The 27,437-nt window shown below is 37.3% G+C and overlaps 1 protein-coding gene across 1 annotated transcript; it reads right to left on the bottom strand.

Moving 5' to 3' along the window:
* Window positions 1-4,042: 4,042 nt before the first annotated feature.
* Window positions 4,043-23,370, bottom strand: si:dkey-111f13.5 (uncharacterized abhydrolase domain-containing protein DDB_G0269086). The gene is made up of 6 exons (XM_056462780.1): window positions 23,179-23,370; window positions 15,452-15,639; window positions 14,646-14,891; window positions 9,787-9,914; window positions 9,451-9,520; window positions 4,043-5,305 (listed from the first exon to the last, which is right to left on the bottom strand). Exons 1-6 carry the CDS (start codon window positions 23,258-23,260, stop codon window positions 5,159-5,161), a joined length of 861 nt encoding a protein of 286 aa, XP_056318755.1. The 5' UTR covers window positions 23,261-23,370; the 3' UTR covers window positions 4,043-5,158.
* Window positions 23,371-27,437: the final 4,067 nt, after the last annotated feature.

The raw sequence follows: 27,437 nt of genomic DNA, 5'->3' as shown, positions 1-27,437 counted from the left end.
TTCCGGCTGGAGTGCGCACTAACGGAGCGGATTTTTCTTTGGGGGATTTGTTTTTTTCCGCATGTCGAGGTGCTACTAAATCACGTCAGTCACCAACACATCCATACACCATTGCAAACATATTTCCCAGCGCTCAACTAAAAGGATTCGCCATATTCATGAATAAATCACAGTGCACTAAATTTGGTGACTGCTTCTTTTCCTGTTTGATGTGATGATGATGATGATCGCGATGCCTGCCCTGGCACCCGATCACACCGATCAGCGGCTGTGCGTTCAGAAGCGACGGCTTACGGAGCTGCAGCGCCCCCAGCGCATCCGCCGGTAACGGTGCATGTAATAACATTTCATGCTGCTGGTAACGACACTAATGACAGGCTTAGTGAGAGATGCGACCGATAAAGAGCGCGTTTAATAAATACCTCTTCCGTCCATTTGAAATCGGAATGATATTCGCCGTTCTGCGTATGCGAAGGATCGGTAATTAATTGTGTTTGTATGCCTGTCTATTACATATGAAAACTACAATTAAGAAGTGTATTATGGACTAAGCGCTGATGATGAGACTCGAGGCGCAAGGCGGAGGAGTAAAACCCTTGCCTGCACTGACATCCAGCGGTCAGGTCATGATACTGCAAGCCGTAATATCAGTAGTTTAATGTCATTCTAATACATGCCCATGGCCAGCCTGGTAAAGAGTGGTTCTTTTTTTTTCTCTACAAAGTGGACTTTTTTGCAATTATAGGCATCATTTTCTATTTAATTATGAGATTTATATACATTTTAAGCATTATTTTTAGCTAAATTAGCTTGTCGAATGGTCATCATAACCATACTTTTTTAATGTACCTAAAATATTTACAAAAGATTTAGGAATTTCAAGATATATGAACAAATACTTATTTTTAAAATACAAATTTAATAATATATATATTATTATCATTATTATTATTATTATTATTTTATATGAATCCATTTTAAATTAAAAACAAGCCTATTGTCATTTATTAGGCAAATTTTAAATAAACTGGCCAGCACATTCAACTTTCCTCAGTCAAAATCTGACCATTTACATAAAAAAATAAAAATAGTGTAGAGCTTTACAATTTTTTTAGCCTTTCTTGTAAAAAATTAGATTTGAAAATTCATGGATAACAATAATAGACATATTAGTATTCAAATTTATTTTAATATGGGCTGCTATTGGTTCAAACGTTTTTATTGCTCTTTTTTGTTTCAAGAATAAGGTCCAAGATTTAGAACTGTTAGAAACTGTTTTCTCTATTTAAAAACAATACAGTAGCAAAAGACAACTTTACTTATGTCAGATTGTTTTCTTTTCTGTGGGTTATTTTCACTTATTACGATGGCAGTCAAAACAGGACAAATGAGCTCATAATTGGGACAAATTCTGGACCTTTGTCAGTCAGGGGTGGGTGTTTCAATCAACCCGAACCACCACCCCTGGCTATAGGCCTGTAATAGAACAATTATAACCAATGAATCTATTTCACATTCATGTCCGATTTTATTACTGTAAAATTTACCTAAAGGCCAAAAAAATCAATGGCACTTAATGAGGTATTTAAAAATGTGTGTAGCAAATGTTGTTTCATTGTAATTTGTAGCTGTAGTATTTGTAATTGTAAAATATTGCAGTAGGGGGAAATGGTAACTACTGGCCTATTACCTGCCTTTTATTAAGATATCAACTGTTTATTAATACTTTTAAGTTATGATCTTATTCTACATCCCAACTACTATTTTCCTAACTATTATTAAAAGTGTAGTAGGTGATTGTTTTCAGAAACATTTTTTGTTGTGCTGGTTGAAAGTTTCTTCACAATCCAGTAGTAATGATTAAAGTAAATGATCTAAATGTGTTTATATGTATTTTTATATTCTGGGCATAAGATTAAAAAATGTTCATCCAATTAAATATTGTCGGGCTGACATCTCCCATAATTCCGATAAGTAGCCCAAACTGTCTGTCAACAAATGTAGATTTGGGCTTCTGCGCATCTGTTCACGCATATCCACTCTTAGCACGTCGCATGCATGCCGCACATTCACAAGCTGACGAGACAGTCCCAGTCTCGGTAAAATCAAATGCTGAATTGAAACTTTTTAAAATCCCGAATCAGTATTGGAGTTACTTTTGCACGCTGGAGGAAGGATGACACCATGGCTGAAGTATTTCTTTTAGACAGGTAATGTTCTGTTTTAAAACTATTTTAGTCCCTCAAAGCTGATGTAGATTGTGTTGTTATGAATGGGTTATATGCTCAGAAGTGTTGTTCAGCCACTGAAATCTTCCGGCGAAAGATTGATGTGGCTATTTTCAGTTTCATAAGGGAACTTTTACAGCATCGATAATGTAGATTTTTATTTAGTTTAACAACAAAACATCAGTAAACATTGCTATTCTGCCTAGCCTGCTTTATTGAGGTGAAGTTGCTTTTATATTCACATTGGTTCATTTTTGAACAATGACAGCCTCCCTATATTATTTACCATGCTACTCTCAATATTCGCTCTGAAATAGCATGTAAGTATGGCTTAGTAATAAGTGTAATTCCTGCACGCCGCCAGTCAACCACTAACTACATTTCTAACTGGCGAATGAGCTAGTGGGTTGTCTGCTGTCATGTCATGTCATGGTTCGCGATTTCCGGAAACAGTTCCTCCTCTGCTGTCCAAAGATAATATAATATGCTAACCGCTTAGCATTTTGGCAGATCACCTGCTGCACCTTTAAGCAGCAAATTAGTAATTTATTGAGCTAAAAATCTTAGTTAACAGCAAGAATTGTACCTTAAAATAAAGTGAGACCAAAAGTCTATTATATTTTTGATGTCTATTGTACTGGACATTTGAATTCAGTAACATTACACACATTGCATATTAATTTAATTATTAATTAAAAACAGGCTGGGACTAACAATAACAGTATGCAAGCTGCTTCAGGAAATTATTACATATTTAATATGTTGTTCATCAGATGTGCCAATCACTACACTATAACATAAAAAACACTAATTAGGATATTAAATATGCATAATTATTTATTAATAATTGATCTCATAAACCCATTACTTCAACATATTGCTCACAATTACAGAAAATGACCTGTACACAGTTTTTAACAAGCAACACTGTCAAACGTAAACAACTTCATATATGTTATTAATTTGTGTGTCTGTGTGTGTTTGGGTGTGCGTTTAGATGCTTAAAGGGATAGTTCACCCAAAAAAGATAATTTAATTTAAAAATAGTGTCAACAACTATTGACTATTTCAACATTCTTTAAAATATCTTCTTTCACATTGAACAGTTGACAGAAAGAGGGAAAATATCAGATTGAAATAAGTGAAGGGTTTTAAAATACAATACACATACAGTAATTCTTTTTAATTTAATATGCAATTGTGAATATTTTATATCTAAACATTGTTCATATAAAGAAATTTCTGTATACATTTTATATTATATTAATAATATTGATTGACCAGCCCACCCAGTTCCCTAAACCCTACCAACAATTTTCAAAAGCAATCCAGAAAAAGAAAAGCCCTTGTCTGATTTTTACCACGTTTTCAGATTTTACTACATTCTCTTTATTTACTTGTTTTTTTTATTTTTTGGATTCTGCTTTTGTCTTACCTGCTTTCTGGAAATGTTCTTTACCAGACTCGAACCCCGTTGTCGTGGTCAACTCCTCTCTGCGTCTCAAGTCTGCCAACGTACATGGCGAGCTAACTGAACAAACTGGTTACAGCGGGAAAGCTGTCCATATGGAGGTAAGTGGTTAGCTGGTAAACATGAAAAGGAATGGCATCCTGTAGCGTTCGTTTAAAAAATGAAATGCTGCCATACATACCTCTGGCTACATAATTTGCGGTCTCCAGAAACGTATACAGGACTACGTTTTCAGAATGAGCCTATGCTGTATATTTATTATCCATATATTTTGATTGTTGTGTTTTAGGGTTCATAAAAATGTCAATATTTAGGAAATAATGTCCAAAAACTGTACATTGGAACTTAATGGAAGAGGATACATTTTATTTATGTGTGTATATACAATGAATAAAAAAAGTCTTAAACACATCATGATTTTTCCTGGATGTTTCCCGGTGACATAAAATTGTACTAGATTTTGTTAAAACCCAACTGATCTAAATATAGGAATAAAAACAAAACAGAGAATTAGTTATGTAATAAGAATGGAATGACAAGGAGAAAGTACTGAACTACTGAAATGTATAATACTTTGTGTGAAAGGCTTTGTTTTTGATAATGACAACTTCAAGATGGCTCTTCTATAGAGAATGAAGTTGCATGCATTGCTCTGCATGCATTACTTTTCCCAGCCTTCAATAGTGTAAAATTCTTGACAGCTCTGTAGGTCTCATCTATGAATTCTGATCTTTAGTTATTATTTTCTACTGAATTCAGGTCAGGTGATTGTCTTGGCCAATCTAGCAGCTTTATTTTCTTTTTCTGAGATCCGTTGAGAGTTTTTTTGGCTGTGTTTGGGATCATTGTCTTGCTAAAATGTCCACCCTGGTTTCATCTTCATCATCTGGTAGTGTAGATGTTGGGAACATTCAGCTAATATTCATTTACACCGGTTAAGGAAAGGTAATCACTACTGAGAGCTTTCAGCTGCTGTCTGGGCTTTCCATGACTTTTCACACCTTGCTTTCTTCATGTGTTCAATACTTTTTCCCAGTGTCATTTCATTTTATTACACATTTCTTCATTTCTAAAGTAATTTGTTTTGTTTTCTTTGTATGTATGGATTACTTTGGTTGTTACTGACATTTAATAAAATTTCTAGTAAACAGCACCTTCAGAAATACATTTTCTGAGAAAACGGTGACAATATAATTGTATATATTTAGATGCAAATTGCCATAATTTACGTTTTTACATAATTTCTAATCACCTTTAAGCTTTTGTTGTCTTAATCCTGCAGTGTATCATAACATTTTGAAAGTAGTAGTATTACTGATTTTACGAAAAGCTTTAGAGAAAACCTTAACACGGGTTTAGACAAAGTGCAACATCAAACTGCAGGACACTGCTGTGACAACTATGCCATGTCATGTCAAATACCCATGCGCTGTGGTGTGAGAACTCTGGCATCACAAGATCACAGTTCGGGGCTGATCTCATCAGTCTGTGTGGCTGCGTCCGTGAGCCCCGGCTCTCGGCCCAGCCTGCGCAGCTTCAGGAGGTAATCAGAGTGAAGGGAGGAATCAGTCAGATCCACAAACAGCCTGTAACTGGCCTGCACCTTCTAGAAAAAAGAGAAAAGCTGATTAAATGTTTGTTAGACATGGTCAAATATGAAAATGGCGTCGAGCAGAAGGTCAGATGTCAACAGTCTGCACGTCTACATGCACAATAATAAGCAGATAAGTGAGATAAACCATTGTCCAGATTTACATGCAAACTAATAATCCAGCAATGCAAATAAACAGCATCTATAAGACTTTATTAACAAGTCAGTTTATTTGGTAGTAGTGACATAAAAACCTAATAATTTGCATATATCAGTTAAAACGGTTAATATAAAAATATGTGCTGGGCAAAGATTAATCGTGATTAATTGGATCCAAAATAAAAGTTTGTTTTGACAAAATTTAAGTGTGTGTACTGTGTAAATTTATTATGTTTATATAAATACACACTGGTGTGCATATATCTGAGAAAATGTACTTTCGTTTCTATCCATGTGTGTGTATCACATATACAAAATGAATTTTTTATTTAACATTTTTTATTTATTTATTTTTAATCAGGTTAATGCGTTTACAAGTGTAACCCACCGGTCCTACTGCACCCAACCCGGTCTGAGCTGGGATCGAAACAGTGATTCATTATATAGGAGTCGGTTGCTCTAACAAAGAGGCTAAAGACCATGACCTTTCGAGGTCAGAGGAGTGAGGTTTACCTGCATAGCACTTTGCTAGCTGGCCTCCACTGCACTTACCCCCCTAAACCTCACTCCTATCCCGGACGAGCCCCCAAATGTAACCCACTGGTCCTACTGCATCCAACCCTGTCTAGGCAGGGATCAAAGCAGCGATTCTTTGCATGGGGAGTCGGTTGCTTTAACAAGGATGCTAAAGACCATGGCCTCTAGCGTCTGTCGCTAGAGCACCTTTAGAGATCAGAAGAGTGAGGTTTACCTGCACAGCACTTCGCTAACTGGCCTCCATTACAAGCTTAGCCAAATCAATGTAAAAGTCAAAAATCTAGTGATGATCGGTAGTAAGATAAGTATAAAAGTAATAAGAGCAATAAATAAGTGTTCACCAACATTTAGTAAGATAAATAGTAGCCAGATGAATCAGTTGTTATCAGGGAATAACATGCTGTGGAATGTCATGATTGGCCAATAAGATACTAGTATTCCAGAGAGCGTGTAATAGAGGATAATGCGTATGCATGACCATATGTGCATTGTCGGCTTATTAAGCATTATTGGGTTAAGAACACACATATAAATGCACTCACATGGTATGTTTACATTCATTCATTCATTTTCTTTTCGGCTTAGTCCCTTTATTAATCAGGGGTCGCCACAGCGGATTGAATTGTCAACTTATCCAGGATATGTTTTACGCAGCGGATGCCCTTCCAGCTGCAACCCATCACTGGGAAACATCCATACACACTCATTCACACACACATACACTACGGCCAATTTAGCTGACCTAATTCATCTATAGCGCATGTCTTTGGACTTGTAGGGGAAACCAGAGCACCCGGAGATAACCCACACGAACGCGGGGAGAACAAACTCAGAAATGCCAACAGACCCAGCCAAGGCTCGAACCAGCGAACTGGTTGCTGTGAGGCGATCGTGCCACCCACTGCGCCATCGTGATTCTTTACCTTATTCTGAATAAGTCAATATTATGATTAGGCGTTTATATGATCTGCTTTCAAAATATTCCTTTCCATGTTCTTGTTTTACATGTTATAGTACACAGATTGATTAAATGGCACATGTCATTACATCCCCATGCAATGCCCAGAATTTCACATACTAATATATTACTATAGTACCATATACAATTTTGGGTGTTTCTCTTTTAATTTTACAAAAGCTCCAAGTGCAGTTAATTATTTGACATGCTTTACATGCAAACAGATGATGATGGAAACAAGTGTTGTTCAAAGCTTTGCTGTTTTGTTTGTCATCAAACTGTTGACCTGTGTTTATATCACCACAAAATGTTGTGAAAAGTCCTACATAATGGTTATATATAAGTCAAGGTTTTAAAACCGCCAACATTTTCTGTAATACCATTCCTAAGGTATGTGTAAGATTTTTTTTATTTACATTTTTTAAAAATTTGCTAGAACAACAGTATCTCCAGCAGAAAAAATATCCAAAGATGCCGTTTTAAATTGTAAAGAAATCTGTGTTTTTGAAACAAATGAAAACAACAGAAGTCAATGATTCATTTGAATTTTTTTGCCTATCCATATTTTTATCCAAGGTTATCATACTGTCAGAATCTTATACCGGCCCATGCCTAATACTGCACTTCTGGGACTACAATAGGAATACACGTCTTCAATCGATGTGTTTACTTTGAGTATGACTTTGTTTACATGGTAGATGCCTAATCAAAATATTGTCACATGAAATCAAAACTAACTATATTGATTTTGTTAGCTCTCATTGCTACTTTTGTGGTGAACAATTCATGCATGTGCATGTCATTAAGAAAAGAAAAAAAAAACGTTTACCTTGTAATCTAAAATTAAAATCTGAAAAGGCACTTCCTGTTAAATCATATAAATTCCCAGATTACGTTTGTCTGAGGTATTGGGCCATGTCCCCTAACTGTCAGTTTTAACAGTGATATGACAACAAACAAAAATGACAAAGAGAAGGTGTCTGCTAGGTTGTAATAACTCTCCCGAAACCCTTTTCCTGATCTTTCTGAATGAAATGCCTACTTTACTACATCCAATCAGCTTGCAGTAGGGAAAAAAACAAGCCACGCCCACTGTTTTCTCATTTAATATTCTGTTTCTCTAGAAACTTCGTCAATATGAAATAAAACACAGTCGCATCTTGCGGTTATGTGGACTTTAATTATGCAATGTCAGAATATTGTTTGCCCATGTAAATGTACTGACAGTTGTCTACTAAGATAATTAAATAACCGACGATTTGCGATTGTTTAATCTAACAATCATGATTGCTACAATCCTTTAAATAACCACAAGGACGAGACATAAATTGAAAAAACAGATCACCAGCAGTATTGCTCTTGCAGGCTGCTGGACAACACTCACATTCAACTGCACTACAACTACCATCATGCACTTCACTCACACACCTGGCCTAGATCCCCCATGATTGCAAACGGACACAGCTGAAGCCGTTCAGGACTAATTACACAGACTATTTCTGCACTTCTCAAACACACACACGTTGCTGAGTGTTGTAAACTGTCAAGTGAGCATTACGACGCGATTTGCCTTACCTTGTCTTGCTGTGTACCGATCTTTGCTTTGTTTGTTCCTTATGTTGTTTCGACCACTCGCCTGTTATTGACCACTCTTCTGGATTTGCCTGTATGTTACCGTGTGCCCTTGATTGTGACTATTGTCTGCCTGACCATTCTGTGTGTAATAAATCCTGCATTTGGATCCGCAACTCCATTGTCAGCATCTCCTTCAGTGACAGAAGACACAGCCAACATGTGTGCGTGTGTGTGTGCTGTATTTTAAGTCCATGTAATTAGTCCGTAACGATCCTCCGTTTGTGTGCGTAATCAAAAGAATGAGGAACCGGTGTGTGTGCGATGCATGCTGGAAGCTGTAGTTGAAATATATGGTGGATTTGTAGTTCTCCTGGTGACTGTAACACCAGTACTGGGAAACACCCATACACTCTCACATACACTACGGCAAATTTACACCCATACACTCTCACATACACTACGGCAAATTTATTTTATTTAGTTCACCTATAGCGCATGTCTTTGGACTGGGAGAAACCGGAGCACCCGGAGGAAACCCAAACGAACACAGGGAGAACATGTTCCACATAAAAATGCCAACTGACCCAGCCGGGACTTGAACCAGCGACCTTGCTGTGAGGCAACAGTGCTAACCACTGTACCACCGTGTCGCCCCCAAAACAACTAATCGCAATTATTTTAAGTTATTATTTTATTAATCATCAGCCAAATAATTTTTTTCATAGCCCTATAGGAGGGACCACTAATGCATAGACTCAAACAACTAACTGAGCTTAATAAGTACCCAACGTCAGAGGGAGAATTGACTAGAGGAGCGAGAGAGTTTTGTTATTCCCTCTTTTTTTGCAGGGTGTTGCAGATGCTAGGTTTGAGCAGGTCCCATTTTTAGAGCTGTTCATTTATTCATGCTGACCTCATTACAGGGGCTGACCTTAAACTCTGCTTCATACTGAACGCGCTCCCTGCAGGCCTGCTCCAGACTGTCCTGCAGCTGCCGCAGCCTGGAACACACACACACGCTTCGTCATGCACCACTTCAAAACATTATTAAAATTAATAAAACAAAACAAGAAAAAAGGAGAGGGGAAAGGCAATGCTGACAAAAACACAGACTAAATCTATATATTCAAGGATTCCTGGAGGAAAGGGAGAAGGCAAAAAGGTACAAAGAGGGCAGTTGATGAAATTTACAAAAGGTGTGAAGGAGAAAGAGAATGTCTGAGATGCATCACAACAGGAAGCAGGGTTTGAACACGGGTGTTTTTGCCTGTTTTGCAGCTCAGATTTCTCCTCTTCGTGTCTATCCTGAAGGACCCGTTTCTCTCTTTCTGCCTTCACATCACACTCCTCACCAACTCTTCTCTCGGTGTCCTGCACACACCTCCTCAGACACTCCTGATGCACACACACAGACAACGAGCAAACTGACAGACTCGCCATGCTCTGGAGTACTTCATTCTGATTGGTCAGATTTTAAGCTATGCAAATTTAGTTTCTTTAACCATTTAAGTGTATTAGAAATCAGTTGGTTTAAGAAAGCAACTGCTCAAATAAAAGCAGCACTTTTTGTTTATCATTTGTTTGTGATTTGTATCTTGCTGGCAAGGGAGCCTTATGCAAATTTGAACTAAGCACATATTCAACTGTGCATAATAAGGCTGTGAATAGAGAGGGAATGGATTTAAAGAAATAAAGAAGGACTGTAATAACAATAATTTGATTAAATCTCAGCTATTTTGAAGTAATGATTTCATTTTAAAATACAGTGAAATAAAAGTATCTATGATTACTTGAAACTGTGAAACAGCAAATAGTTTTTTTCAGAATCTATAGTGAACTACGATGAATACTTAATTTTTTTATTAAAAACTGCTAAATTTAGTTCTGGGATGATATCTATAAGGTACTTGGGACATATTTTGTATTGATATTCCCTTTGATCCAACTGTGGCAGTCCTAGGTACTGCATGGTGTCTGAGGGCATGGAGGAAAGAAGAATTACTTATTTATTTCAAAACGTTCTGCAGCACTTAAATGTATTACGTCTAACTGGAGCCCAGACCCAGCTATGTATGATCAATAGATAAAAAGATTTTGAGAAATTTACTAAACTGAAAGAATTACTTATTGTCTTAGACTCCAGGTGAATATATTTAAAGCAAGATAGAATCCAATTCTAAGAATTATACATAACTAACTTTAAACATACAACATAGATTTAGTAAACAGCCACATTATATACAAGACAAACAAATGAGACATCTCCCAACCCCTTCCCACTCTCTTTTTTTTTCCAACATGATATACACTCACCAGCTACTTTATTAGGTACACTTTACTAGTATCGGGTTGGACACCCGTTTGCTATCAGAGCTGCCTAAATCCTTCATGGCATAGATTCAACAAAGTGCTGGAAATATTCCTCAGAGATTTTGGTCCATATTGACATGTACTGCATTGTACACTTATTGTCTATTTCTGATGTATCTCTGATTTTGTGTTGCGTTCTAATAAAAAACAGATGATTCTGTATCTCTCTGACCAATAAGAATCAATAAAAACTAAACTAAAAAGTAGTAAATTATAATAACAATATTCCTCATTTTATATTTATGTCATTAAATAGTTCATTAATTAGCTACTTACACCGAATCTTTTAACACTAAAAACTGAAGCGGCAAGCTGGAATTAATACGTGTTTTCTGTGTTCATCTCTGTCATTTTCTACAAATAATTTTTAAAACTTTAATTTATAAAGTTATAATAAAGTATACAAAGATATATGATTTCTAATTATAGCACAAGTTGTGGAAAAAGCTAATACTAAAAAATGTATTACTATACTCAATTACTATATATTAACTGTATAATATATTAACTTATATACATTTTCCATATTTATGTTTTGAATAGTAATGCACATATGTCTATCTGAATAAAGAGAGATATAATAATTCAGATTGCCTTTACTCTTTCTGTCTGCACAGTTTTTACTTTTTGCCTGTAAGCTGATTAGATCCTGTGACTAGATTTTGGACTGTTTCCTTGAATGTGAGGCAACAACACATAACCTGTGCAGAGCCCGTTTGAAGTAAGTGGTTTACCATTGGGTTTAAATTTCCTTTTATGAATGTTAATAGCAGAACTTTTGCTCCATGTTATCAGATAAGAGAGACAAGATCATTCCACATGTAGCCTCACATCACACACATCTGTGCTATAACACGCATAGGCCCTCTTTAGCGGAAGCTTGAGATGAAACACATTACCGGTCAAAAGTTTAGAAACATTATCATGTATTACTGTTTTTGAAAGAAGTCTCTTACGCTAACCAAGGCTGCATTTATTTCACTAAATGAAATCAGTAACAGTGTGAAATGTATTTCAGTTTTCTTGAAGTTTTTTCAGACATAGAAAAACAAATAATAATAATAATAATAATAATAATAATCTGTGCAAAATATAAAATAAAACATGAGACAATGGTAGCATACAAGACATATATGACCTACAACAGGTTTCAACTAAACTGTTTAAATTTTACTTTAGATTTTTTGTCAGTTTGTTAGATGTTTATAAACAGTTGAAGTCATAATTATTAGCCCCCCTTAGAATTTTTTTTTTCTTTTTTAAATATTTCCCAAATTAGGTTTAAGAGCAAGGAAATTTTCACAGTATGTCTGATAATATTTTTTCTTCAGGAGAAAGTCTTATTTGTTTTATTTCGGCTAGAATAAAAGCAGTTTATAATTTTTTTAAAATCCAGTTTAAGGTTAAGTTAGTTAACCTAATTAACCTAGTTAAGCTTTTAAATGTCACTTTAAGCTGTATAGGAGTGTCTTGAAAAATATCTGGTCAAATATTATTTACTGTCATCATGGCAAAGATAAAATAAATCAGTTATTAGAAATGAGTTATTAAAAGTATTATGTTTAGAAATGTGTTGAAAAAAATCTTCTCTCTGTTAAACAGAAAATGGGGAAAATAATAAACAGGGGGGTCTAATAATTCAGGGGGGGTTAATAATTCTATAAAAGTATAATAAATTAAACTGCTAAAAGCTTTTAGTTACTAGATAATTAGTTATTAGTAAGTAATAAAATTATGGTAACTAATAACCTTAATCTTTCCAAGTTTGATTATAATGCAATAACATGCACCTTTTGTAAAGTGGCTTTAAAACAATAATTATTGTGAAAAGCGCTATACAAATAAACTTGAATTGAATTTAACTGAATGCAGGTTGAGAAAAGTTAATTTGATTCTACCAAAAAATGTAAGGCAGCATGAATTTAATTTTATATTGTAAACGGTGTGAACTGTCATTTAAAGTGTTACCACTAATGGTAACAAAGATAAATAAATACCGTAACAAATGTATGTTTATTGTTTGCTCATGGTAGAAAATATATTAACTAACAGGACATTTTGTGGGATGTAAACAATAACAATGGTCCTAACGTGATTCCTGTATGACATGTCTAATTTCCAAAGCTTCTAAGAATCCGAAAAGGTCCACATGTTAATAAATAATGTTATGACAGTTGTTTTAACGTTAAAATATGATTGAATTGCCTCTTGTTGCAGTTACAAAATAGTTTAACAACAAGCAGGAAATCTTCATGGGTCAGTGACACCACCTAATTGAAATGGTCTATACTACCTTATGGACCTTTTTCACAATTTTGGGTTTCTCAGTAGTGGAAGTTGTCATAGTTAGGTAAACTTAAGAGTGAATAGGAGAGTACAACAACTATTTTTTACAAACCTATTTTGAATATAAATACAGTGCCACTGAAAAATATTCATGGCACTTCACTTTTTCATGTTACAGCCTTATTCCAAAATGGATTAAATGAATTTATTTTCTCAACTCTACACACAATACCCCATAATGACAATGTGAAAAAGAAATTGTTACAAATTTTTTAAAAATAAAAATCACATTCAAAGCCTTTGCTTAATACTTTGTTGATGCACCTTTGGCAGCAATTACAGCCTCAATTCTTTTTGAATATGATGCCACAATCTTGGCACACCTGTCTCTGGGAATTTTTGCCCATTCCTCTTTGCAGTACCTCTCAAGCTCTATCAGGTTGGATGGGAAACAATGGTGTACAGCCATTTTCAGATCTCTCCAGAGACGTTCAATAGGATTTAGGTGTAGACTCTGGCTGTGAAGGCACTCCATTGATATTTTGGTGGTGTGCTTTGGATCATTGTCCTGCCGGAAGATGAACCGTCGCCCCAGTCTGAGGTCAAGAGCACTCTGAAGCAGGTTCTCATTCAGGATGTCTCTGTACATTGCTGCATTCATCTTTCCCTCTATCCTGTCTAGTCTTCCAGTTCCTGCTGCTGAAAAACATCCCCACAGCATGATGCTGCCACCACTATGCTTCACTATAGGGATGGTATTAGCCTGGTGATGAGCGGTGCCTGGTTTTCTCCAAACGTAACGCCTGGCATTCACTCCAAAGAGTTCAATTTTAGTCTCATCAGACCAGAGAATTGCAGCTGCAGAAACATCTCAGGAATGATCAGTGGAAACAGAATGTACCTGAGCTCAATTTAGAGCTTCATGGTAAAGGCTGTGAATACTGATGTACATGTGAGTTTTCAGGTTTTTGTAATAAATTTGCAACAATTTCAAAAAATCTTTTCTCACATTGTCATTATGGGGTATTGTGTGTAGAATTTTGAGGAAATAAATCAATTTAATTCATTTTGGAATAAGGCTGTAACATAAAAATGTGGAAAAAGTGAAGCGCTATGAATACTTTCCAGGTGCACTGTACATGTAATAAGAGAAAAAAAACACAATGGTGTTTTCAAGACTTTCAGAAAAAGGAAAAATTGTGCGAGACAGCAGCCAGAAGAGAGAACAATGTCAACTTTACTGTCCTGCCCATCCACAGCATTTCAAACAGCTAGTTCAAGTTGTAATTAGTTTTTTTGTGATTGAATGCAAAGATGATTTAATACATAAATAAATAACTATATATAAATGTTCATATGTTTTTTTAATCTAAATACTAAAAACTTTTAATGGATTTAATGACTGACAATTAAACACGTCATTGTGAAAAGGGTCGATTGTAAAGCATGACCAAAACGATGAACACACACCTGATTCTCTTGATGTAGATTCTGTATGATCCTCTCACGGGTCTCTTCTTCCTCTTTCTGCAGCTTGTTTTGTAGACTTATGCAGGCCTCGCCCACGGCTTGGACCTTCTCGTCCTCCATCTGAGCCCTCAGGCCTTCACAGCGCGCTCTGAAGCGGGCCTGCAGCTCGACCTGGAGCTCTAGCCTCCTCTCGGCCTCCAGCCTGTCTCGTGCTCGCAGGGCCTCCTCAAAGCCAGTCCGCAGCCTCTGAGAAAGAAGACCAAGAGGAAAAGCAGATGAGGAGGACAGAGAATGATGGCTCGCTGATGAAGATGGAGAGAACACAAGGAGACAGCGGGCGTTTGGGAAGCGAGGGAAAGGGAAGGATGGATGATTGGTGTTGGCAGGGCGACTGCACTGGGCTTTTGAAGAGGAGAGTCATCTCTGGGTTTGGCTGCCGCTTGCTTTCCCTGGAGAGCAATTACACAAGCAATTACACCCTATTACAAAAGCTCTTCTCATTCCTCCGACACAATGGCAAAAGCTCTGACTGCTACCGGCGTTGGAGTCGCAACTAGATCATTCATTAAATCTGACACTCGGATGCAGCGAGAAGAGAGGCTGAGGATTACACGCTGCCGGACAGGGGAGAAAAAAAGAAGCTGACTCTTTTTATCAAAAAGTTTTAATCAAGTCCTAATAAAATCTGCACCCCGGGACACTGAAATATGGCTTTCTGGATTCCTGGAGACACAGTGTTAGAGTCTAATATGTCTGTATTAATTACTTTTTTCGACACGGTTCACTTGAGGATTATAAATATTCACCTCCTCTTGGAGTCTAAGGGCAGCACGTTTCTCCTCGTCTGCCAACTGCCGAAATTCCTCCACGGCAGAGGCGTCAGGCTGTTCTCGTCCAATTGCAGGCCAAGGATTGACTGAGTTTAGAGGAGAGTTGAGGTGGTCATCTGCTTTTGCGTTGTGAGAATACCATGGACTCAGACGTTCTCCTAGTTCTGGGAGCAGAAGAGGTTTTAGCATTAGAGTCAGGATCATAAACACACTGAAAAAAAATTTATTCATTGGATTAACTCAATTTTTTTAAGGGAAGTAGTTGCAAACTGATAAATTGGCTATTAATATTAGCCAATGTATCAATATTATGATATACTGGATGAATTTAAACAAATAAATTAAGTTGAACAGTACTTGTTTAAATTCAGCCCATATGAATTGTTTGAAACCACTCACCTTAAATCTTTATTTTTATTTATAGATTTTTTTTGTTTGAATATTTTTTATTAATTTTCAAATATATCCATTTACAAACCCTAGAACCCTCATCTTGAATAGAACAAAACGTAGCTGTCGATCACTTCTTAAATCGATCACGTCTAAAATTACAAGTATTTGGAAAAACAAATACTATCATTTGTTTAATCATTTGTTTCTATTATCATTATAAACAATGTTAATAATTATAATAATAGCAACAACAACAAAAAAAAATACAAAAATAAATTAATAAAAATAAATAAATACATAAATAAATTATATATACATATATATTTGTAGGGTTTTACATAAAATGGTCAACAATCAATAAAAGGGTGCCATATCTTATAGAATTGTTTACTCTATCCTCTTAAAGGGTCATGAAACACCAAAAGACATTTTTTGAGATGTTGACAGTCATATATGTGTCCCACGCTACTAAAAACACTATTAGGACACATATATTTTACTAAAAAGTGAAAACTGGTTGTTTTTGCATTATTTCGAGCAAATTCGTTCTTCCGGATGAAAATAAATTTTGAAGCTACGCCACGGCGATTAGATCCTTGCGTGAATTCAAGCGTGTAGACTGGATGTCTGAACTGGCGAGTACAATGTGACGTCTTTGAGCTCTCAGCATTAATTCATGAGAAAGACTTCCAAGTCTTTCCAGACCGCCAATCAGCACAGCATGTGTATGAGGTGCAACTTCATTAATATGCATGATTGCTTCGAAGACATTTTTACCTGTTACAGTGTTGAGGCGACAGAGAGAAGCCACGTTATGCTGCGAACACTAAAGGTGTGGTCACACCGGGCTTTGTGTGTGCGAAATTCTGTCGTGCGGTGCTGCGAATCGGGCGGGATTAAACAAGATGATTAGACATTTAAAAAAGCGAGCGATTGGTCCATGCTTTAAATTTCTGTCCAGAGAGGTCATGTTTTGATCCTCGATTGGTCTCACGCAGTCAAGTGATGCGATTTCGCAGGTCAGAGTTCACCAAGCTTTAACTTTGCACCGCAGCAACCTGCGAAACTGGACGCATGACCCTGCGTTTCCGGTCTGACGCATTCGCGTGCGTATGAATGGAAGTCTATGGGAGGAAAAGCCCAGTGTGACCGCAGCTTAATTAAAACAAATGGAAGAAGAAGAATTGTTTGTAGACATAGGTCGTCAGTATTGCGTTTATAAATGTGCTGCAACAAAGATTTTGCCTTCAATTCCTCGCTAAGAAGGCGCAGCTGGACTCACGTGTGGATTGCAGTGGTCTGCTAACACGCGACAAAAATACATTTGCAAGGAACATTTTTTACCCGAGAGCTTTTCGCATCTGGAAATGGTGAAATCCAGATTTGCCGCTCATCTTCTTAAAAAAAAGATGTGGTTCCAGTTCGTGTTGATTGTCCTGTCTTTACAGATTTGGTAAGTGTGTGATCAGTGTACTTTGTTTATGTTTATTTAGATGGCAAAGTTAGTTAGTATCGTCAGCAGTACTCTTTGAGTTTTTAAAGACATACCTTAATTAAAATGATTTAGTTACTAAGATTACATTACATTATTATCACTGCAATATTATGGACTGAAAGATCTGCTGTAAATGCTGCTCTCCGAATGTAAACATGTAAACGCCTTAATCACACAATTATTGTGTAGAATTTTCGCCGCATTTTGTGACAGGGTAGTCCATACACACACAGCTTTCTGATGCTACAGAGTTTGCCAAAAAATGAATTAAGTCTAAGTTACCAAAAAATGAGAGTTTACAGAGTTTTTTTTTCTCCCATTCACCATGCGGTATCAAACATTGCATTAAAACTACACTCTTCCAGCAGTTCCTCATATCCAATATCTCGTTTGTCACGAGGGGCATGCATGAAATGTTCCTGAATGAAAGTGAAAGTGCCAAACTGCAGTTAAAGTTGACAAATTAAGAATTTGGCAAATAACTTGATTACCTACATTCATGTAAACATAGTCACTACTGTCTTTCTCCCCTGTGCCTGTGTGTTGTTTTGCTTCTGTGAAAATCAGCGCGTGCTCGAACCAAAAACTCCCCTTTTTATGCAAATCCTTCCCTCTTCCCGTCCCTCGACTCTCCTGCCTAAACAGAGCTGGACTCACCCATTTCCTGACTTTTTTCACCTAGAAGTGTGAAAACGCCCTGCTGAGAAAGGGGGTTTCATGGCCCTTTAAAGAGCATCTAAGGGCGCACTCACTATGCTATCCGAACCATGCCCAGGCGCGTTTCCCGGTTCGTTCGAGAAATGTGAGTGCTCTGAATTGGTCTCAGGCACGGTTCAGTTGGCCGGCCCTGGCCCAGTTGGAAGAGGTGTGCCAGAGCACGGTTCACTTGGGCTTGGGCAATGTGAGTGCGGGCCATCGGGGGAGACGGGAGGGGATGAATGAGTGAATGAGTGAAACCTTTTCCCTTTCTTTCATTTCTTTTAATTATAGATATGAAAAATGTATCATGTTCATATTATAAATGTACGCTTAATACTATATGTCTAATCACTATGGCTCATGTGAGTGAGTCATGCCAAAGCTGTGCGTGCAAACGTGGGACTGTCACACAGATCCACGGACAATGCCTTATTGATCCAGCTCTATTAGGGACCGGAAACATTGATGGTTAAAAACCCATCACCCCAAAACTCTAAGCAGATTCTAGGCAGAGTCGAGCAGCAGCTGTTGAGGGGTTGAGATGCTCCGCTTCCAGGAGAACTCTCCTCCAGGTCCAGTCCAGCCGGACTTGGAAATAAAGATGGGATGAGACCAGCCTCAAACTCAATATCTTCTGTTTATTCTTCTTTCTTTTCTTTCTGTCAAGAGTCTAGTTAAGTTGCGTCGCGAAAACAGTCAGCATGACTACAGTTTTGCCTGCTCCAACTTGAACTACTGGACTTCACTTCATCAGCAGCCTCAGAGACGTCACTTCAACGACCAACCAACTACCAGCGAACTCACGTGGGAATCCAGCTCCACACAGGGATTTCACCACATCACTAAGGAACGCAAGTACATCTCCAGATCCGTTGCTGAACAGGTGTATGATCTGCTAGTCATGTTAAATTATAGATAACCCTGTCTGAAAAAACTAAAGGTTCAATTGATTATTTGGTTCGCTTTGATAAGGTTTTACATCTTGAGGTTTTACATCACATCTCTCCTAAACTCTTCTTTTCCTTCTATTCCTTGTCTGCAACCGGTATAATTGTGTGTGTATGTTTGTTTGTGTTAGTTTTGTTTGTAGTCAATAAAGTCTCTATTGTATTTAAAGAATGTGGCCTGTGTATACTCTTGAATCTCTTGCCTTATACCAAGATCTTGTTACCCTGCTTGAATATTAAAGTGTTTTTACTTTATTTCGAACAGCAATATTTGTTTTTGAGTCAACAGCTCTGTCTGTTCGAACGAGCGCTGGAGGAGTCGTTTGTTCGGTTCAAGAGAGTTGATTCTTTTGAAGCCACTTTAAATTGTTATTTCCTTTGAGCTATTTTAAAGTTAATGCATTACATAATTATGTATTACGTGTGCGAGGCCCAACAGGTTGCATATGGATTTTTAATAATATGTATTATTGACAGCAGATTGTACGCACGCTTCATGAGGCAATGTCTTGCAGGATGCACATAGGAAAAGAAAACCATAAATGTTATCTCTAATATCGCACTCGTTTATCCTGGACACTGACATGATTTAATGGAAAGTAAATGAAAACTTTGGTTTAAGTCTTTCCACATGTTCACCCTGTGGAAAAAGAACCATATGTCTTCTAGACTTTCAGAAGAGAAATGTCTCGCCAAGATACCAAAGCCTGTAATATAAGGAGATTTCCAATGAAATCTTTCTTTCGAGATCTTGCAAATGCTGTCCATATTCATTTTAAGTTCTATATTTTAACTAATAATAACCAGCTGTCTTTATATTTCATTATGGTTTTATGAGAAGTAATCTCAAGTTTAGACGCAATAAATGAAACATAACTAAAAGCTTAATTAAAGGGATAGGTAAATCAAAAATGGAAGATCTGCCCAGTCGTTGTTCAGTCTAAATATATAACTCCATGGAATGCTAAAGAAGACAAAACTTATATTATTATCAATTATGGGTTCGTCCAAGTTGCACTCAATCATCATTCCATGTTTGGCCTAAAACAGAAGTGCCCTCAAGAGTTGCCGCAGGACAGCAACTACAGGTAAATGTTGTCTAGAACGCAATATGAAGATTCAAAATAACATGTAACCTGTTGTTAGCAACAGAGTTCACACTTAGCTGATGTTTGATTATAAAGCTTGTTTGGCATGCTGTCCGGGGAGAGAACCCTGAGCTCATAAGTTCCTTGAGCCCAGGCTCCCTCCCGTTTGCAGGGTGAGAGGGGAGATTGAGCTCAGGTAGATCTCGAGAATTCCCCCTGCTTATTTATGGCTGGCTAATGGCAATTAGGGATTGCTATGGAGAGATGTACTGCTGATTAAGAGCACACACCTTTGTTGCCAATTTGGTTTGGTCAATTCACCTATGTCATATGTCTTTGGACTTTGGGAGGACACCGGAGAACATGTAAACCCAGCACAGAGACGACGACTGGCCTGGTAAGGATTTGAACCAGTGACATTATTGCTGTGAGGCATCAGTGCTAACCACTGGGCCGCCATGCTGCCCTATCAAGGAAAAGGGAGGAGAAGTGGGGGTGAAAGGGGGATTCTTCAAGACGAACATAACTGAGGTAAGAAACTCTGGTTATTTTAGTGAGTTAGAAATCATCAGATTGGTGAATTATGCGTTAGCTAATGTGAGACCAGCCATTGTCAATCATAAATATGTGAAATTAAATAATTTTCACATAGCATAGAAGTAAGAACTTTACATAACTAAACATACAAAATCGTTTTCAAATATATGATTTCTGTATTATTTCAGAAATAATATATTTGAAATGTATTTTGTACGTTTAGTTAAGTAAAGTTTTTACTTCTATGCCATGTGAAAATTATTTATTTAATTTCGAGAGGATCACATACTTATGATTGTCTTCAAATAGGCCCAGATTAGGTTCTTGCAGAACAAAAATGCAGTCTCAGCATGGACGAAAAAAGCTAATGCAAATAAATGTAAGATGCATTAATACAGGGGTAGCCTTTAGAACGACATGTAAACAGTAAACAACAGAATTCTTTTTTTTAATTTTTTTTGAGAGAGAGAGAGAGAGAGAGATATCCCTTTCAGTTCTAGAAAAAAGTCTTTCCTTTGGGTAATATACAGTATTGTCGTTAATTGTAATTATACATTGAGAAATATGTCTGCACAAGGAGTCTGACAACAGCCAGTGCTCCACACAGAAATCTGATCCGATCATCATCCAGTCTGTCTGGAATGACATGAAGAAACAGAACAAAGTCAGACAAACTAAATCCAGAAGAAAAATCAAAAAACCTACCTGCAAAGCTACAGCACTGCTCAAAGTCATAGACACTTGTGTAAAAATGCTATAAAATGAAGATGCTTTCAAAAAAATGCAGAAATATATTTAGCAATTAACTTATATTAACTAAATCAAATCAACATTTAGTATGACTACACTTTGCATTTAAAACACTTGCCCATAGTTTTTCCATGTAGATTTCTATGTAGGTAAATGTTCTTTTGGATTTAGTTTGTCTGAGTTTGTTCTGTTTCTTCATGTCATTCCAGACAGACTGGATGATGATCAGATCAGATCTCTGTGTGGAGCACTGGCTGTTGTCAGAAAATATCCTCACTGTATAATTAAAATTAAAGACAAAAATAATGTTTGGAAATGTAAAATTGATATTTCAAACTGACATACTACAGAAAAATATAGAAATCACCAACTTGAAACCTTTTTTGGTGAAAATAGTAGTGGCCTAAGACTTTTGCACAGTACTATTATATACACTCACTGGCCACTTTATTGGGAACACCTTACTAGTACCGGATTGGACCCGCTTTTGCCTTCAGAACTGCCTTAATCTTTCGTGTCATAGACTCAACAAGGTACTGGAAATATTCCTCAGAGATTTTAGTCCATATTGACATGATAGCATCACACAGTTGCTGCAGATTTGTCAGCTGCACATCTATGATGCAAATCTCCCGCTCCAGCATATCACAAAGGTGCTCTTTTGAATTGAGTTCTGGTGATTGTGGAGGCCATTTGAGTACAGTGAACTCATTGTCATGTCCAAGACACCAACCTGAGATGATTTACGCTTTATGACATGGTGTGTTGTCCTGCTGGAAGTAGCCATCAGAAGATGGTACACTGTGGTCATAGGGATGTACATGGTCAGCAACAATACTCAGGTAGGCTGTAGCGTTGACACAATGCTCAATTGGTACTAATGGGCCCAAAGTGTACCAAGAAAATATCCCCCACCCCATTACACCACCACCAGCAGCCTGAACCCTTGGTACAAGGCAGGATGGATCCATGCTTTCATGTTGTTGATGCCAAATTCTGATCCTACTATCTGAATGTCGCAGCAGAAATCGAGAATCATCAGACCATGCAACGTTTCTCCAATCTGCAAATTGTAGCCTCTGTTTCCCGTTCTTCTGACAGGAGTGGAACCTGGTGTGGTCTTCTGCTGCTGTAGCCCATCCACCTCAAGGTTCGACGTGTTGTGCGTTCAGAGATGCTCTTTTGCATACCTCGGTTATGACTCCATTTGAGTTACTGTTGCCTTTCCATCAACTCGAACCAGTCTGGCCATCCTCCTCTGACATCAACAAGGCCACTAGATCAGCAGTTTCTGAAATACTCAGACCAGCCAGTCTGGCACCAACAACCATGCTATGTTCAAAGTCACTTAAATCCCCTGTCTTCCCCATTCTGATGCTCGGTTTAAACTGCAGCACGTCGTCTTGACCATGTCTACATGCCTAAATCCATTCAGTTGCTGCCATGTGATTGGCTGATTAGAAATTGGACAGGTGTACCTAATAAAGTGGCCTTGTAAATATTTATTTCTCTCTCTTAAACACGTTCTTTCCTTCTTCTGCGTAATTTTTGACTTTTCTCTGCTTCCGAGGCAAAAGTCCAGCAGCCGACAGTGTGTCAGAGTAAATGCCAGAGTCATTATGCTGGACGTGGGTAAGTTGATGGCACTGATTGCTGTGTTTTGCTCTGGTTGCCTGAATGTTCTGTGCTGCCCTTCAGCAAGAATTCAGTATTCTGAACCTACATGTGACCTGGTGCGGACTAATGAATGCTTGAAGAGACGGTATGTTTGTGTGGTATTAAGGTTACACTCACCCAGAATGTGTGTGTGGAGAACTCTCTGCGTGCTCAGAGTCGTCCTGTTCACCATCTTCTCCAGAGACCTTGTGTCCCACATTTCGTCTTCACAAACACACAGCTCCTTGGTCCACACAGAAGCACCAGAAATTGGCTCTTAAAAACTCACAATTTCCTGCCCTCCACCACGTCTCATTCTCTTTTGGGATTTGTCTTTTCTCTCAGCCTTTGACTTGCTGATGGTCGCTTAGCAACATGGACAACAAAACAACAGACAGCGCTGCTTAGCATTCAAGAATGATTTGATCCAAGAGATTTGAGACAAGATGCCTGCCAGCGTGTGTGTGTGTGTGTGTTTGATTGTGTGGAAGTGTTTTATGAGCAGCCTCCCACTGCGCTAGTCATTTGAGATGTTTTGCTTCAGGGTTCATGCTCATTTGTGGGTCACATTCTGTGCAATATAAAGACCCTAAAATGGAATATAATGCCCAAAACGAAAGCTCACAGATATTCTGAAGCCAAAACATACGGAAAGATGTAACAGAAATATTATGAAACCATAAATCAAATAAAAAAAATGTTCAAAAAGTGTACACCGAAAATGATACACATTTATGTGAATTAAATTAGGATATCTATCTATCTCTCTATATGTCCATCCATCCATCTAACCGTCTATCCGTCCGTCCGTCCATCCTTCAATCCATCCATCTGTCTATATGTCCGTCCTTTCTTTTTTCTATCCATCTATCCATCAATCTATCTATCCGTCCAACTATCCATCTGTCTATCTATCTATCTAGTTTCATCCATCCATCCAACAGTCTATCCGTCCATCTGTAAAGAGAGAGATGTTTTTTATTTTCTACAAATTTCCGAAAACAATTTGATAGTGCTTTCCTGTGTGAATGTTACTGGCATAATAAGATTCCCTGCAGCAAATCCCCACTGGGGTGCCACAGGGCTCAGTACTTGGACCGCTTTTATTCTCTCCGTTTCATGACCTTTTATGGCTTCTTCTCTCATTCTTATGCAGAATCTACCCAACTAATTCTCTCATTTCAACTCTCTAACAATCAGGTATCCTCATAAATCATGGCATATTTGGCAGTCAGTGCCTGGATGACTGCCCATCATCTGAATCTCAGTTTATCAAAAACCACTGTTCTTCCCAGTGTGAAACCAACTTTGCCAAAATCTCATCACTCTCGACTCTTTTCACCCACACAAAAAGCAAAGAATCTTAGTCACAATTGACAATTGCTTGTCATTTACGCCCACATATGAACTAGTCATCCTCCAGCTGTACATCCAAGGCAGACTAAACAGTCACCTAGGACCACTGGGTCACAGCTTCACCTCACAGCCCCTACAGCAAGGGCTGACAACTTTACCGTCCTCACACCCACATGGTGGAATCAATTTCTTCTACATGAGAGAACATCAATGTCTTTACTAATCTTTAAATGCACGCACTTGAGGCTAAAACACATTTTGTAATCTGCATAGCTCTGTAGATTTTTTAGCATGTTGTTATACGCTTTACAAAGGGTTTGACTAGTGAAAAAGCAAATCTCAAGCCTAAATTTAAATTCAGTTTTCTCAAGAAAGGGTATTTAATTAAGCATATGCAGCACTACCAATTATTTGAATTTGTGTTCCTTAATTTTTGTAAATCTGAATTGTTATCCAAATCTATAAATCTTTCACACACAAAAAATAAAAATGACTTTCATTTCACTCACTTTTTAATTCTATGTCAATGCTAATCTGCAGTGGCACTGATTTATCTGCTACACAAAAGAAGTACAATATAGTTAGACATCATTGCAGATGACATCTATATTCTAAATAAATGTAAACCTTTAATTATTAAGCCTTACAAAACTGTAAACAGGCTTCAGTATAATTCGAAAATACTGACAATTCCTTGTACAACAAATCTACATCAATTTGTTAAAATATCCATCCATCCATCTTTCAGTTTATCTATCTATCTATCTATCTATCTATCTATCTATCTATCTATCTATCTATCTATGCCTCCTTCCTTCCTTTCCTCCATTCATCCATCTATCGATCTATCTATCGTTTATCTATGTCAATTCAATTCACCTTTATTTGTATAGCGCTTATACAATGTAGATTGTGTCAAAGCAGCTTCACATAAAAGGTCATAGTAAATAGGAACAGTGTAGTTCAGTTTGTAGTGTTTAAGTTCAGTTCAGTTTAGCTCAGTTCAGTGTGGTTTAATAATCACTACTAAGAGTCCAAATACTGAAGAGCAAATCCAACGATGCGCAGCTCTATAGATCCCGAACCATGCAAGCTAGTGGCGACAGCAGAGAGGGAAAAAAAAACTTCACTAAATGGCGGAAGTGAAGAAAAAAAAACCTTGAGAGAAACCAGGCTCAGTTGGGCACGACCATTTTAATTTCTCCGCTGGCCAAACGTCTTGTGCAAAGCTGCAGTCTCAGTGGCGGAGGCTGGAAGCTGGCCTCAGCGAAGACTCGTCTGTCTCTGGAGCGTCACAGGAATCAGTCTCATGTTCTCCACTCCTCCATGACCACCACAGTAGCTGCTCAGGATACGGCCTGGTCGAGGATATGGAAACTTTGGGATCATCTCGTCGTTGGTCTTGGATCGAATCAGTGACTCTGCATAGTCTGAGGGCCTCGGGAAGAGTATCCCCAGGTGGAAATGGAGAATAAAGAAAATAATTAGCGTAGCTGATGTTCATAGTGTATATCAGCAAGATGCAGAACCTGTGTGGAAGCCCACTAAGTGGTGCACTGAGTGTACGCTTTACTGAACAGATAGGTCTTTAATCTAGTTTTGAATTGGGAGAGTGTGTCTGAGCCTCGGACGTTATCAGGAAGGCTATTCCAGAGTCCATCTATCTATCCATCCATCCATCTATCTATATATTCATCCATCCATTCATCTGTCCATCTATCAATTTGTCCAAATATGTTCAAATTATATTTTTCCAAGTGAAATTTTGTAAATAATTAGGATTTTTTTAAAAACAATTTTAGGTTATTTTATAAATTATTTATGTTATATTAGGGCAGCATGATATTGGAAAAATCTGACATTGCGATATTTTGTTTTGCCGCGATATGAATACAATTTCAACAGACGATTTGAACAGCTCTATTTGGAAAAATTCCATTTATTTAGATCAACTAGGATGATCAAGTCTTTTTCTGTCTGCATAAAGTACAATAAATTACAAGCTAAAATAAATAAAGATATAAACAGTGCTTTATGGTTTTTTGGGGAGTCAGACAATATTCAAGTATAGAAATTGAACAAAATTAAGTGTAAAATAACATGGTCATCATTGTATAAATGCTAAAAATATATATTTAATAATTTCTTTATCATTTTATCTTTAATAAATAATCTAATATTGCAGATACACACACTGCTTAAACGATATATTGTTCAGCCCTAATCCCAACTCAACATTGCAAATCCTACGATGTGACTATTGCAGACACACACATTGTGATATTGATGCTGAAATTATATATTGTGCAGCTATAGTTAAAACTCACCAAAACTATTTGGTTACCAGCAGACTTAACAAATGTGTTCCACACAAGTCAGTCATAAAGCACAGATCTGGACCTACTGGTGTGCAAGTAAACGATATGCATTTGCACAGCCAGCGAATTCTAGAAAGACACTGACATTTTTATACAAACATGTTTATTAAACCAAGGTGATCTACCTGCTACAAATGGTTGTAAGTGTAGACCTGAAAGAGGAGGATTCCAGAAAACTGTACAAAAGTTGTATTTCTACTAACAACTGAAGCTCTCAAAAGTGGATGTAATATGACTAGAGCATGTCTGATAAGCCTGAAACATTCAAACCCACTGATTTACAGAGAAAATTACAACCATGCACAGATACACACACACTTACATATATGGATTATGAGGACTATAGGCATAATGGATTGCATAAGGTAAAAAAAGTGCTTATTAAATGGCATTACTCTACCCGTAAACCCAACTTTTGAAATTTTGAATGTCCGAAAAACCCATAAAGTATAAGTTTAAGCAATTTGAATTACGAGGACACATGGCATGTCCTCATAAACCACCCTAATAGAATACAACTAGGTGGTATCCATGTCATTACACAGTTTTGTGTCCTCTTAAACCATATATATATATATATATATATATATATATATATATATATATATATATATATATATATATATATATACATACATATACATACACACACATATACACATA

Source organism: Danio aesculapii, chromosome 7, assembly GCF_903798145.1.
Source record: "Danio aesculapii chromosome 7, fDanAes4.1, whole genome shotgun sequence".
Classification (NCBI taxonomy): Eukaryota; Metazoa; Chordata; class Actinopteri; order Cypriniformes; family Danionidae; genus Danio; species Danio aesculapii.
The sequence above is the reverse complement of the archived record's forward strand: the minus strand, read 5'-3'. Positions and strand labels throughout refer to the sequence as shown.